The 15,500-nt window shown below is 43.9% G+C and overlaps 1 protein-coding gene across 2 annotated transcripts in view; it reads left to right on the top strand.

The window, feature by feature from the left end:
* CEP128 (centrosomal protein 128) overlaps positions 1–11,718 on the top strand; it is a 704,507-nt gene extending 692,789 nt beyond the window's left edge. Inside the window, exon 24 of one of the 2 annotated variants that reach the window (XM_078659994.1) lies at positions 11,212–11,718. In XM_078659994.1, the coding sequence (XP_078516120.1) occupies positions 11,212–11,285 (74 nt within the window). In that variant the 3' untranslated portion in view covers positions 11,286–11,718. The remainder of the gene's footprint in view (positions 1–11,211) is intronic. The other variant, XM_078659995.1, reaches the window with a different exon arrangement.
* Positions 11,719–15,500: the final 3,782 nt, after the last annotated feature.

Raw genomic sequence — 15,500 nt, 5'->3', positions numbered from 1 at the left:
TACTGCCGGTTGGGCACTCTTATGCTTCTTGTGTAGGCCACTTTAAGGTCTCTATGGCTGTTTGTCGGCTGCATATTCTACCTGCTCAGCGGTTCGGAATTAATGCTAATTGGCCCTAGTTTCCCTTTCTTGGGGTTGGATGTGCACTTGGTGTGTTTGTTGTCCCGCCGGCTATTCCCAAATCATTGCTCAGGTTCTAGTTCTTGCCCTTGGACTTTTGACACCGGCTCCTTCGACTTGCTTCTATAGGCTAGTCTGTTCGGCTCGGTTTGTATCTCTTAAAGTTCATTTCAAGCTTGGGTCGGTGTACTCCCTGTGCGCCATTAAGCGGAGAGTGGCCTTTCTTCCTCTCTCTCTCTCTCTCTTTCTTTGCTCTGGTATAGGGCTCATGCCGTTCTACCTGTCATTTTTTATACGGGTATGGTATAGCGCCATTCTGGCATTTTTAGGATATCTTTATCCTGTTATTTCTGCTCTTTTGAGCTTTTTTCGGTTGCTGCTTGGCTGTTCAGTCAGAGCTTCCCCTGTTATCCGTCACTCGGTTGCCGGATCGGAAGCTTGGTGCTTTCTGTTGTCCTGTCGTAGACCCACCTCCCTTTTGGGGTATGGCTGTGATATTTATTCTAAGTTAAGGAATCTGCGGCTAGATGTCTCTATCAGATGTACGAGTTACTTACCTTCGGTAACGATGTATCTGGTAGAGACTTTGTGTATCCGGAGATTCCTTAACGCCCGCCCAGCCTCCCCGTTCTGCGAGTACCTTGCCAAGTGGTGTTCTCCAGTGGCCTATTTTAGTTGCTATTGGTTTTTCTCTCACGGGTGCTCACATTGTTGCGCTCCTTTGAGAATGGCCATATACAGCTAATTCGCTCTAAGGGGCTTCTTTCGTTTGATTCACCTTCACCAGGAGATTCATTTTCTTCTCCTTTTGCCTTCCCTTCCTCCGGCCTTCTCTATTGACTCAGGGCTCTGGTCTCCTCTATAGTCGTCTTCTTTGGGGATCTGTGGAGCTCTGTTTCACACTTTCATTACCATAGTGGAAGTGCCAGTCTTTTCATACCTTCCTGTAATGGACTGTTGTTTTTCTGCGTTCCGTTCTTGCTGGACGGTACGGTTCTACATGGTGATGGCAGTCTCTTTTGTCTGTTGAGATATTCTTTCCTTGTTGCACTTAGGGAATGGTCTTCGCTCCCTTGCGGGGCTCTTTCTCACAGCTTTTTCACTTATATGGAGGCAGTGGCTCGTTCTGTCTTTTACGATGGTGTCTTGCACCATCCTCCTTCTTTATTCACGGATTTTCAACCCTTGCACACTGTTCCCATACTTTCACAGTTTTTGTTGGTGGCTCCATGTTGTGCCGCGGAAAAGTTTCTCCGAAGAAAACTGACGTTAGCGCACTGGGAGGGGCTTATATGACCTCGCTGACGTCACGTACGTGGACGTCAGGGCGGGGTCGTGTGGCACCGTCCTTCGGCGCGCAGAGGTGCTGCTGTAAAAAAAATTCCGGATCCAGTCTGACGCCTCGGGATATTCTAAGTTAAGGAATCTGTGGCTAAACAACATACGTTCAGTGCTTGTTCTGTTGAAGCAGGCTCACTGGTTGTTCTCTGTTCTATAAGCTCTGTGATCAGGTTGCATGCATCAATCTCTGTAGTTTTACTTAATTATTTGTATCTCTGCTGTTTTATGCAATGTTTGCTATTGTGTGGCTTATTCTTTAGTTGTCCTTGCACAGCAATCTCATTGGTCTGGTTTGTTAAATACATCTCGGAGACATTCAGAAAGTTGACCTAGGAATGCATTCCGCCAGTTGCTTACCATTGACTTTGTGGTTTGTAACTCACATTTTCTAGCTTTTATATTTGCTGCATTTATTTGTTTGAGGCTGCCCAGCTCAAGTTTGTACTTCCCGTTGCTCAAATCTGTGTACTGTATTCTTCCATGAACTCACTTTCTGTAAACAGGCCTTTAAATCTCATTCTTATATTTTCACATTTGCTGGGTATTCCAAGTACAGACGTCAAATGTCAGGCAGTTTCTTCCAGGTAGCTTGGTGTTTATTTTTATTTTCTGACTTCAAAGTGAGAGGATTTATGTGAGAATCTTGCTGGCTACTGTAGGTCTGCTTGAGGAAGGCTGTAGATTATTATTATTCTTTCTAGCACACAGCAAAATGTAAATGTATATAAATGAAGTGTGCTGACGATCAAATCAATACATTGGGTGATGACTCTACCACGCATTATAGTTTGTGCACTGCATTATATTTTGTGCCCTGTATACTTTTATCAGTAAAACTGTATGTGAGTGCAAATATAATTAATGATCATTTCAATTGAAGATGTGTTGTCTGCAATGGCAGTATGCTACCATACCATGCATACTCCAATTTACCCCACTCCACTCTGTACCATTCCACGACACTGCACTCTACTCTGCACCAATCCACACTTCGCCACTCCAGTTCACTGCACCCTTCTCTGCACCACTACACTCTCCGCCTCTTTATTCTACACCACTCCACTCTATACCAATGCACTTTATACCACACTACTCTACTATGCACCGCTGCAATTTTCACCACTGCACTCTGCAACACTCTATGCCACCCTTCTCTGCAACATTGCACTCTATGCCAAAGCACTCTACTCTGTACCGCTCTACTGTACGCCAGTGCACTCTATGCCTATCCCTTCTATGCTACTCTAATCTACTCTGCACCACTGCACTCTATTCTGAACCAATCTACTCTATGCCACTGTACTTGGCGCCACTGCATTGAGCATTACTCCACTTTACTCTTCGCCGTTGCACTCTATGCAAATGCACTTTACACCACTTTACTCAAAATCAATGTACTCTATGCCAATATTCTCTGCACCGTTGCATTCCACGCCACTATACTCTGGTATTGCACTTCATGACCTTCTATTCTACTCTGCGTCACTGCACTCTACGTCACTTTATTCTACTCTATGCGACTTTACTCTGGGCCACTACAATCCACGCCACTGTACTCTGTACCACTGAACTCTACGCCATTGAACTCTATGCCAATGCACTCTAAGTCGCTCTCTTCTACTCTGCACCACTGCACTCTACGGCACTCTACTATATATCAATGCACTCTACGCCACTTCACTTCACTCTACTCTACAACAATTTACTCTATGCCACTGCAGTCTACGCCACTGTATTCCACTCTGCACCACTGCACTATGCACCAATGCACTCCACACCACTTAACACAAATCCAACACTCTAGATGGCACTGCACTTTATGCCAATATACTCTACACCACTGCTCTGCACGCCACTATATTTGACTCTATGCCACTGCACTCTATTCCATTCTGCTCTACGCCATTGCACTCTACATCACTTTACTCTGCACCACTGTGTGACACTGCACTCTACACCAATGCACGTAATTTTACTCTATGCCACTGCACTCTACTCTGCAGCAATCTACGCCACGCTACAACACTCTAATCTAGTGTTCACCGCTGCACTCTGACACTGCACTCTACGCCTCTTCACTCTGCGCCTCTCTATTCTGCACCTCTCTACTCTGCACCACTCTACTTCAGTGCACTCCACCCCACTCTACTATGCACCACTGCACTCTTCAACCTCTGTACTCTAGGCCACTCCACTCTGCATCACTGCACTTTGCAACACTGCATTCTGTAACACTGAACTCTACGTCAATGCACTCTGCACCACTACTCTATACTACTTCACTCTAGCCTGCACCACTCCACTCTACTCTGAAACAATCTACTCTACTCAACTGCACTTTAGCCCACCCTACTTTTCACCACTCCACGCCACTGTAATCAACGCTGCACTACTCTACTCTAAGCCACTGCACTCTTCATCACTCTTCTCCACTTAACCGTAGTCTGAAACAATCTACTCTATGCCACTATACTCAACGCCACTCTACTCTGTGCCATTCTACTCTACGCCAATGCACTCTACACTGCGCTACTGTAAACCACTGCATTCTACTCCTATTCATGCTACACCACTTTACTAAAATCCAATCCACCCTACGCCAACTACTATGCACCTCTGCTCTTTACGCCAAGATACTCTACAACATTCTAATCCATGCAATTGTACTCTACACCACTGCGTCACTCTACACCTTTGCGCTCTTCGTCACTGGAATCTACGCCACTCTATTTATTTATTTTTAGAGTTTTCTATAGCTCAAACTTGATCCGAGAGTATCAGAGCGGTTTACAAGGGTTGAACAGACATCACTTTACAAGGTATACACAAACGTTGTAGTAGGCATACAGGGTAGTTGTAAACAATAAGAGGTGGAATAAATAGTCAATTGTTGCAGAGGTAGCGATGCTCACACCACTGTCTGTGCCCTCTGCACCACTCCACTCTGCATGACTGCAATCTGTCCCACTTTGCTCTATGCCACTGAATCACTCTACTCCATGCCAATGCACTCTACACCACTCTACTCTACATCACTCCACTTTATGCCACTGCACTCTACCCTTCACCACTCCAATGTATGCCACTACACTCTGCCCTGCACCACTCCACTCTGCACCACTCCACTCAATGCCACTTCACTGTAAGTCACTCTACTCTGCAACACTGCTGTCACTGCATGCTACATAGTCATGGTGATAACAACACAAGTATTGGCAATGAAGCATGAAGCACACTCAACACGACTACAGCACACAACACAGTCAGAGAGAAAGCATCACAGAACAAAACTAACTGTATTGCATTACATTGCACAACCACTTCAACTGTAGCTTACAGCATAACCACTGAGGCTGCAGAACAGCGCTTACCCACCTAGACTGTGCAGCCTATATAAACAACTGACAGTACAGCACATACCTAAATGGCACAGCCTACAACACAAACAGACATTGACAAAGCCAATAGGTCTTGCATATGCAAGAGCTATTGGATTTGCCAGTATGTTTTATCAATGTTGTACAATAGAGTGGCTGCTGTTCAGCATGGATAAACCTTGGTGGAGTAAAGGAGTGTGGCGTGGAGTGCAGTTACATAAAGTGGAGTGTTATGGAGTGGCATACAGGAGAGTTGAGTGGTGTGGAGCAGAGCGAAGTGGAGTGTCATGGAGTAGCATACAGGGTTGTGGAGGAAGTAGAGTGTCAGAGTTAAAGGGTGTAGAATTCAGTGTCGTAGAGTGGAGTACAGTGTCAGAGTTGAGTCGAGTGTCGTAGAGTGGAGTGCATTGAGTATCCTGGAATGGTGTAGAGCCGAGTGGAGTGGTGGGTGGCATACAGTGGAGTAGTGTGTTGTACAGTAGAGTGCAGTAGAGCAAAGTAGAGTGGCATAGAGTTGAGTGGAGTAGTGTATCAGAGTGGAGTAAAGTGGTATGGAATGGCATAGAGGGAATTGCGTAGAGCGCTGTAGAATGGATTAGTATAAAAATTGCATACAGTACGAGTAAAAAAAAAAAAAAAAATTGCATACAGTTAAGCGGCGGAGAGATCAGAGTTGCAGAGTAGAGTGAAGTGGCATAAAGTGGAGTGGTGCAGAGTGGAGAGGTGCACGGTAGAGTGGAGTGGCATTGAGTGGAGTGGTGCAGGGTAAAGTACAGTGGCATAGAGTGAAGTGATGCAGAGTGCATTGGCATAGACCAGAGTGGTGTGGTGGTGTAGAGTGCAGTAAAGTAGCCTGGAGTGCAGGGGCAGAGAGTGCAGTGTTGCAGAGCTGTACAGATAGCATTGACATAAAGTACAGTGGTGCAGAGTAGAATAGAGTGGCGTAGAGTGCAGGGACCCAGATTTCAATGGTGTAGAGTGCAGTGGCATAGAGTAGAATGTTGTAGAGCATAGTGGCGTAAAGTGCAGTGGTGCAAAGTACTTGGCATAGGTACAGTGGTGTAGGGTGCACTGGTTTGAGTAAACTGGTGTAGAGTGAATTGGAATTCAGTGCAGTGGTTTTGAGCAGAGTGGCATCGCGTAAAGTGCAGTGGTGCAGTGTAGAATGGAGTGGCACAGTGTATAGTGGTGTAGAGTGCAGTGGCATAGAGTTAATTGTTTCAGAGTGGAGTGGTGCAGAGTGGAGTGCAGTGGCATAGAGTGACAGCTTAGAGTAGACTGGTGCTGCGTTGAATGCACTGGAGCAGAGTGGAATAGAGTGGCATAGAGTGTAGTGGCGTACAGTAGATTGTTTCAGAGTAGAGTGAAGTGGCCTAGAGTGGAGTGGTGCAGGCTGGAGTAGAGTGGTGTAGAGTAGTGGCGTAGAGTGCAGTGTTGCAGAGTGGAGTGGCCTAGACTGGAATGGTGTAGACTACAGTGGAGAAGAGTGCATTGGTGCATAGTAGAGTTGGGTTGAATGCACTGGTATAGAGTAGAGTGATGCAGATTACAGTAGAGAGGTGCAGAGTGAAGTGGCGTGGAGTGCAGTGTCAGAGTGCAGCGGTGCACAGTAGGTTAGAGTGGCATAGGGTGCATTGGCATAGAGTACACTATGGTGGTGCAGAGTACAGTGCAGTGGAACAGAATAAAGTGGCAGAGAGTGCAGTGCTGCAGAGTACACTGACGTGGAGTGTATTGGTTTTGAGTAAAGTGGTGTAGAAAGCATTGATGTAGAGTCCAGTGGCATGGAGTGCTGTGGTGCAGAGTGGAGTGGAATAGAGTGGCATAGACTGCAGTGGCATAGAGTAGATTGTTTCAGAGTACAGTGGTATAGAGTAGAATGTCGTAGAGTGCAGTGGTGCAGAGTAGATTAGAGTGGATTGGCATAGAGTACAGTGGCATACTGGGGAGCAATGCAGAGTAGAGTATAATAGAGTTCAGTGGTGGAGATATGTTCCTTGCTAGTATTGACAAATTGTGCTGCATCGTAGTAAGGTCTGTGTGCAGCATTCTTGAAACTAGTTTAATCCGTCACTTCTGGGAGGTGCTACAATCACAGTAATTGTGTTGCTTATTTTAGCATCTGTTGCTGTGCTCTGTTTTTTAATCATAGTGATTGTGTGAAGTGTTCAGCCTGGATGAGTGTGCTATGTCTCAACATCTCTGAATTTTCCTATACCTCGCAAACTACATGTGTATGTATACGTTTGTGCTTTAGTAGTGTTCTGTGTGCCACTGTTCCTGTAGTTGAACTGTTCCAGGCCACCCCAGTGTTGCATACTGCAGTTGTGTTATTGTGCTGTTTGGGATAGTGTCTGTGGTTGTTTTGTTTGCTTCATTCTCACAATATTACTGTCTGAACGGTTGTGGTGTTTGCTGCATCTCTCTGATTATGATGTGCGCTGGTGTTTCCTGCATGTCTCTGATTATGCTGTGCGCTGGGATTGCTGCATCTCTCTGATTATGCTGTGCGCTGGTGTTTGCTGCATCTCTCTGATTATGATGTGCGCTGGTGTTTCCTGCATGTCTCTGTTTATGCTGTGCGCTGGGATTGCTGCATCGCTCTGATTATGCTCTGCGCTGATGTTTGCTGCATCTCTCTGATTATGATGTGGGCTGGTGTTTCCTGCATGTCTCTGTTTATGCTGTGCGCTGGGATTGCTGCATGTCTCTGATTATGCTGTGCGCTGGTGTTTGCTGCATCTCTCTGATTATGATGTGCGCTGGTGTTTCCTGCATGTCTCTGTTTATGCTGTGCGCTGGGATTGCTGCATCGCTCTGATTATGCTCTGCGCTGATGTTTGCTGCATCTCTCTGATTATGATGTGGGCTGGTGTTTCCTGCATGTCTCTGATTATGCTGTGCGCTGGGATTGCTGCATCGCTCTGATTATGCTGTGCACTGGTGTTTGCTGCATCTCTCTGATTATGATGTGCGCTGGTGTTTCCTGCATGTCTCTGATTATGCTGTGCGCTGGTGTTTGCTGCATCTCTCTGATTATGCTGTGTGCTGATAGTTCCATGGACCTTTAGAGAACTTCATGCCACTAGCAGCAATGCTTAATGTGGAGGTGGCTGTGTGGGTTAATGGTAGTGATGTGTGCTCCTGGCACTGTGCTTCATTATAGCGTGGACACAGCATGCACTTAAGCTAGATTGCAGTCCAACACGAATGTTGATTGTGGTCTGGCCCTGAGGCTCTATGGTAGTTCTGTTTTCTTCCCCCCCCCCCCCCCAAGGCTTGGTGCTTGTGCTGTCTTACCCTCAAAGCTTTTTTTGTTCTGTGCTTCAGTCTATGCATCTTTATTGTGTTGTGTGCAGTTAGGCCTACTGATTGTTTCAGACAGCTCTGGCAAGCTTTGAGCATCTGAACTCTAGGGCTCCTTTGTGATGCTGTGGGCTGCTGGTCCTGAGGGCAGTGGTAGGTGCATGCTCAGTGATGAAGCTCACTGGTAATATTGTGTACAGATCTCTCTGAGATTCATTAGTTGTGCCATGTTCTGCTGTTTCTGGGGCACCGTTTTAGAGCTGTGAATAGATTACCTTGGGATTCGATGCACGTGGAATGTGTTGATGGTTATATGACTAAATGAAAGTGTGGGCGCTGCTAGCACATGGCTTTGATTTCCGAGCAGGGGAATGTCAACCGTGGTGTCGGAAATGGGGCTTAGTGGATCTGGTCTTGTGACTGAATGGTTTGTTTGTTTGCTGACGACCCTGCTTCTCGGTGGTCGTGAGGTGACATCCTGTCTTTGATTGTTTAGTATAGACTAATCTAGGCACCTTAGTGGTGTGATGCATTCTTCGTTCCTGCTGTGTATTGCTAGACTCACCGCTTGTTAGCATGCTTTGCACTGTAGACATTGGACCTCTGTGGCCCCGAGGGGTTTATTTATTTATAAAGTTTTATATAGCGCAAACAAGATCTCGAAAGATATCAGAGCGCTTTACAAATGGATGGAAGGAAGGACAAAATGCAATATCGACATCAAGTAAGAATAATAACAGTAATAATCGCATAGTTGCAAAACAAAAGAATCAAGGAGAGTAATACAGTGAACAGGTATATAGTGGGCTACGAAGGGTGGCACACCATGCTTTAGAGAAGAGCAGCATCAAAATGATGGTAACATGGTTGTAGGATCAATGACTTCAGCAGGTGAGCCTGGCCCAATTAAGGTAAGAGTTTATTCATTAGGAATCTTTTAGCTTCCAGTTTGAAAGCAGTCGTTGAGGAGGTTCTGCTTACTTCCGGTGGAAGAGAGTTCCATATCTTTGGGGCAGCGCCGGAGAAAGCTCAGTGACTAGTTCTCTTTTTGCTAAGGATGAGTGGTTTCAAGAGGAGAGTGTTAGCGCTTCTTGAGGCTCTAACACCACAGGATAGTTCAAGCTTTTGCGCTAGGTACCTGTGAGTTTTGAAATGCAGGGCTTTGTGCGTCAGAACAGCAGTCTTTAATGGAATTTGAGCTTCGTAGGGCAACCATTTAAGAGATTTTAGGACTGGGGAGATGTGTTCATTTCGTTTGGTACCTGTAACCAGTCTAGCCGAAGCGTTCAGTGATGCCCTTAGTGGAGCCAGGGTGTATTTGGGAAGGCCACAGAGCATAGCGCTGCCATAGTCTAGCCTTGGCAAGACAATCGCTTGGACCACCTGCTTGAAATCAGAATGTGGAAGGAATGGTTTGATATTTCTAAGTGTCCTCATCAAGTGGTTAGCTCCCTTACACACATTGCTGATGTGATTTTTCATATTCAGGTGCTTGTCCAGGGTGATTATGAGAAATTTGGCTGAATCAATGATGAGAGGGATGCAGTTGAAAGCAGAGAGGTGATTCAGCCAAAGGTCAGGCTTGGGTATGTGGTTCGGAGGAGAGATGAGAAGGAATTCAGTTTTGGAGGTGTTGAGCAGGAGATGGTTCTCAGTTAGCCAAGTTTGAGTCAACGTTAAGGTAGTGTTGAGTGAGATGATGCTCTCCGGGAATGAGATTTTCAAATAAATTTGCTTATCGTCTGCATACATATGGAAGAGAATGTTTGTGGAATTTAGTGGATTAGTAGTGTTCTGTACTACACATGTATATCCACTTATATAGACTTGAACTTAAGTGCTGAGCTGGTGGACCAATACCGTATATTGCCTGTTTCTTTTCTTTATATTTATTATCTTTTTATTTAAATTTTATATAATTCTCTTTGTGTTTAAACTATTTCTTCAGGTTGCAGTAATTCCAAGCCAATAATAATTATATGGCTCTGCACCCTAAATTCAACTACTAACAAGCACTGACAAAGCAAATAGATTGCGTCTTTGAGACCTACTGACTTTGTCAATCATTTTTAGCCATGCTGTACAGCAACCCCAATGCTGTGCTGCATGGCTAAATAAGAAGGTGGAAAAACCTATGGTGCGGCTGACCACGCCATTTTGTTGGCGCAATCACAGACAAAATGGCACAGCTTGGTTTTTTTCTTTTTATTTGCTAATCCAATTGGATCTGCAAATAAAAAGAAAAAAATCCACGAAAGCGTGTTTGTTGAAGCATGAGTAAGGGAGAGCAACATAGAGGGTACGGCTGAGGAGAGGAAAAACAACACGGGTGGTGGGGAGGAGAAGCAACGGAAAACAGATGGAAGGTGCAGGTGGGGTAATCAACATGGAGGCTGACGGAACGGAAGCAAAACAGAGGGAGGTGTTTGGAGGAGAAGCAACAGGCGACATAAAAGGAGGGTGCATGGGGGCAAGCATTAAAGCCTGCAGGGGTGGAGAGGAGAAACAATGGACAAGAGAGAGCAACGTGGAGCGGGTGAGGGACAGGTACACAGGCGAGAAAGCAATGTGGCGAGGACAAAAGAGCGAACGCAACATGGAGGGGGAGGGGAAAACAGACTACTGACAAAGAGCAACAATAGGTGCTAGAGGAGAGACATACCCTAAGGAGACAGCTGGAAAACATGTTCACTGTTGTAGAGTGTTTAACCAAATAGAAAGTAGTCGTTTTTGAAAAGCAAGCAGAGAAAGCATAGAAGCCAGCCTATCAAAATAGATGATGAACAGGCTATTCTCCATGGGAGGGACAAACGCAAGCTTGAAGGCTTGGACACAAATGAGAAGCATGTAAATGAGAGTGACAGAAATCCCAGGCTCCAAGCCTGAACATTCTTGGTAAAAATCCACAATATGTTTTTCCCTACTAGACAGCTCTGCTGTGTGGTAGGCTCCACCTAAAACTGTATTACCAATGCAGGCAAATTAGAAACCACAAGCCTCTACCACATCATAGCATTTTGCCTTCACTGTATAACCCAATGATTTTCTTCTGCTTTCCTCTCTGCAGTGTCACAGAAGAGAGTGGTGCCTCTGGATTTTGATGATAGCTTGGGTGTGACTATCAATGGAAGCAAATCCTGAGTGTCAGGAGGAACTGGCCACATTGTATCATGGAGTGGAGCACCGCTCCTGCAGCAACACCCATGGAAGGTCCCACCAAGCCTTCAGTTTTTGAAAAGCACTCTACTGCTGCACGCTTTCATCTGATGTGCATTTCTTTGTAGCCGCACTGAGGATGGAACTCTCTGGAAGGCGGAGTTATGTTTGCCGCTCATCAATACAGGGAATTTTGTATACACCTTCCAACCAGTTGATGGACTTTTGAGATTGCGTTTGTGCTTCCAGGTGTCCAGATCTCAGTATCTGGAACACAGCTTCCTTCTATCGAGAGTGATGGAATTTTCATATAGACACTTTATCAGATGGTGGTTTCCTCTATAAGAAAGGAGCACACTCTGAAACCACTGTGTGATCCACTGCAATAAGCTGAGACATTGATTGTGCCAATACCCAAAGCCCTTTTTACTGTTTTTGCCCAAGTCGGTGTCCAAGAAGGTCTGTCTCCAAGGGCACTAGCACTTGACTCGCCTACTGGCCTCCATGCACAGCACTGTTTTGATGAGGAGTAAAGGAAGGATCCACCTCAAGGGTACAGACTCCGAGATGTGCTGGCACTGCAGAATTGCCAACGATGAAGTCTCAAGTTTGAAAGATTTGAGAGTGTGCTGTTTATCTTAGAGATTTGTTCATCTCTTGTTGAGATGTAAAAAAAAATTGAACTTTTGTTATGGTGAATCGGTGTGTCATGTGAGAGCTAATAATGCAAGCACAAACCAAAATGCAAAGAGAGTAATTCATAGCTACACTTCTGAATACAAATGTTATTTGGAGGCTAGAGGTAGTTGATAGTTTATAGTGCACCCTCACATGATTTGCAATGAAGCAATCCATACCAATTGTTTCTGGGTACTTCCTTCCTACATAGTCTCCATCATTTCAAATTGTCCCAGGTGTTAGACGGAACTCAGAAAATGTTTATTAAAAAGAGCGCGCACTGGCTGATACTGTGAATACCATATGAAGCTCCTTGGTACCAAGGTCAATGGAAGTGAACCTCTACATAGTACTATACCCTGTCACTAATTCATGTTCATGTCATTTTGGGTCACGGATGCAAATACCTTTTAAGTAAATGCTTATCTATACAAGCATTGTCATTCACTATGTGACAGCAAGGAAGGACAGAATATAATTCTCTGTGCTGATAGCCTTAGGAGTACATTGCCTGTAAGGTTTCCCTCTTCTAGAACCATCCTACGAATTTTTTATGCAAATTTATTTTACATGGCTATCTTGAAAATATATTATGGGTCTGAGTATTGTGGCATTTAATGCACAAAGTTATCGTAAGATACCATCGTGCAGCACTTTCACAAAGGATGTGAAAAGTCTGTTTATTCCGTGGTTATGAATTGATTCTTTATCCCGTTCATACAGCTTTCATGATTCTTAAATTGATTCATTTGAAGCATGTTTTCATCAACTTGCAGCCTTTCTTTAGTAGATTTGAATTCATATTCTTAATTCCCAGCTTGGAATTACATGTTTTTTTGCTAAACATTACCCAGTTTACTGTGAACCTCTTTGGGTTGTTCTTCAGACGCTACACGCTTGTTTCATTATCGATATTCACTTAATGAAACAAAAAAGTACAATTGGAATACTTAATGCTTGGCTATACAAGTCTAAAAGCCCTTTCACAAACCATATGCTGCAGTCATTTATTTTCCCATACTTAAGTGAATCCTCTCAAATTTCCCTCTCAGCTCCATTCTGCTATCATACTCGTCTCCTTTACACAATTAGTTTATGTGGCCCCATTTCAGCCATGGTTCACATTCCCCACTCATTTTTGGCTTATTTTAGCCTACTTGTTATGTTTATTCTCAGGATCATCAGGGTCTTATCCATAAGCTTTTAAATAATAATAATTTGACTCATTGGTTTGAAGTATTTTGAATTTCCAACTTTGCTTTTTGATTCCATTTATAGGACTTCATTTGCCACTGCACAACTGTACGCCCTTTAGAAACAGCTGTGAGAATACAAATCACTCACATTTTGAATATGCACATAGTCCTGTGCCTACTTTGGTTGGTTCTGCATTATTTGATAGGTATTGCAGCTGTTTACAATTATTGCATGATTTTGTAAAGTCTGCTGCATCCTCCAAATTTCCCTTTGTTGGGTCTTACATTTATGAATATGTATCTGCTGCAAAGGCTCACATTTTACTATTTTAATTAATTTTAATTCATTTAATGCTGTTTTTCTGATTGTGGTGCAAATGACTTAGAATTGATCAGTAAATATATTTATTAATTTATCTGTTTCTTTTCATGTACAACCTCATTCAAAATATTGCTTCATTTACGGTTCTTTATAGTTTTTCTTCTCTTGGCATTCCGCAGTGTAACCCCCCTGGCCTCTGCAATCTTAAACATAGCACTCAAAGTAAAAATGAGTTCAAACCAGTAGATGCCATCACACAGAGTGTACCAACATTGGCTGCCCCTATATAGAGTTCATAAAAGTCATTAAATCATGGATGCTCCTTCTAAATTGCCAATAAAGCTGTGTGCAATTAGTCTCAGAATCTGGATATGAGAATATTTTGAAGCAAATGTGATACCTTTAGTTATGATAAATCTTGAGGAAGAATTAATTGAGTAATGATGAAAATAATGTTACTGCACTTGTCAGTTTGTCACAGTGCGGGTGTCGGTAGAGGCACTAGCTAACATAGGGGTCGAACAATTCAAGTGTCCCCAAAAATAGGGGGCAGGCCAACAAGACGACAAACTAATTTTCATCAGAATTGGAGCACAGTTATATTCTTTGCATGATTGGCTGGCTATTTGATGTCTTCATTTGATTGCATTTTTAAGATCTCCAGTCGCAGGGAAAACATTGATTGGTCTCTTGATGCAAACCCAGCCTGTCTTCTAAAGGTATTGCTGTAAGCTTGACAAGCAATATAGAGGGCGAAGATTTGTACTACAGTCCTAAATAGGGAAGGCCCTTGAGTATAAGTTACTTGGATATGATTTACTCTGCTATCTGCTGTTAATTCCCTTGATATGTTTCTGTACTCTCCCCCTATGCCTGGGCAGTTGGCCATCAATGGCACTCAGGATGTTTTAGCTGAGCTCCCAGTACCGTACAGTGACCTGGTAGAGTTATTTTGGAGTCCATGCCAAAACGCGGCCTTCTTTAATCTCTCCTTAATGCTGGTGCTAGACAATGCACCTGTCTAGGACGCTTTCTTCACAAGCTTATCCACTCCCACCTGAGCTCAAAGTGTTTTTTAAAATGGTTTTAAGGCTACTGCCACAGAGGCTGCGCTGTACTGCTCTGTGCCAAGTCACGGGAAGGGATCTGAAGGGAAATAGCCAGTCAGAGGCTTGATACTCCATGGGAGTGGACAGTCTTCATAAGTTCAGCGTACCACAGGAGTTTATTTGTAAAAGAACATTAGGAAGGTTGTTCCTTCTGTCGATCTTCCGCTGTTTGGCTTTGTCCCGCTCGCCGGTCTACTTACAGCTAGATTCAGAGTCGTATTTAAAAGGCATGGGTTTGTAATCAATGCTTGTATTTTCTGGGGTTATATCAACAGTACCTCTCAGGTTCACAAGGAGGCTAAGGTGCACCTGAAAGTGGCCTTGAGTAAGAACTAAAAGGGAGTTCTGAACTGGTCCTAGACTTCATGTGTGAGCTGTGCACCTCTAACAATGGTGTAGAATTGCAGAAAAGAACAGAGTATCCATTAAATCATATTATGCACACTAAAAAGTGCACTACATGTATTTCACTCGTATGCAAGGACTGATCCTATGTTTTTTGCTTTTTTTGGGTAGATGTATATTTTGCTGCTTGGATATGCACAAGAACACATGGTTGCTATCTGTGAATAAGGCCAAGTAAACAGCCTGTATTTCAAAGTGCACTTCCTCTTTTCAATACCATTCAGCTTTAGGTCCTCATTTAGGTCCTCATTACAAAAGACCTGTTAAATTCAGATATAAGCGATAAGTCTTCTTACGAAAACATACCGGAATTGTGAATTTGACTGATTTTATTGAACTCAATAAAAATCGTATCCCAGTCAAATTTCAGCAGGTTAAATCTGCTGATATTTATTGAGGGAAAATACCTGGTAAATACCAGTACATGCAGGTTTTGGTGCAGTCAGCACCAAAAGCATGTTATTCCTCATTTTAGGGAAAACTTCTAATG

The sequence above is a fragment of the Lissotriton helveticus genome, chromosome 9 (assembly GCF_964261635.1).
Source record: "Lissotriton helveticus chromosome 9, aLisHel1.1, whole genome shotgun sequence".
NCBI classification, from domain to species: domain Eukaryota; kingdom Metazoa; phylum Chordata; class Amphibia; order Caudata; family Salamandridae; genus Lissotriton; species Lissotriton helveticus.
This window is presented reverse-complemented; position numbering and strand designations above follow the sequence as displayed.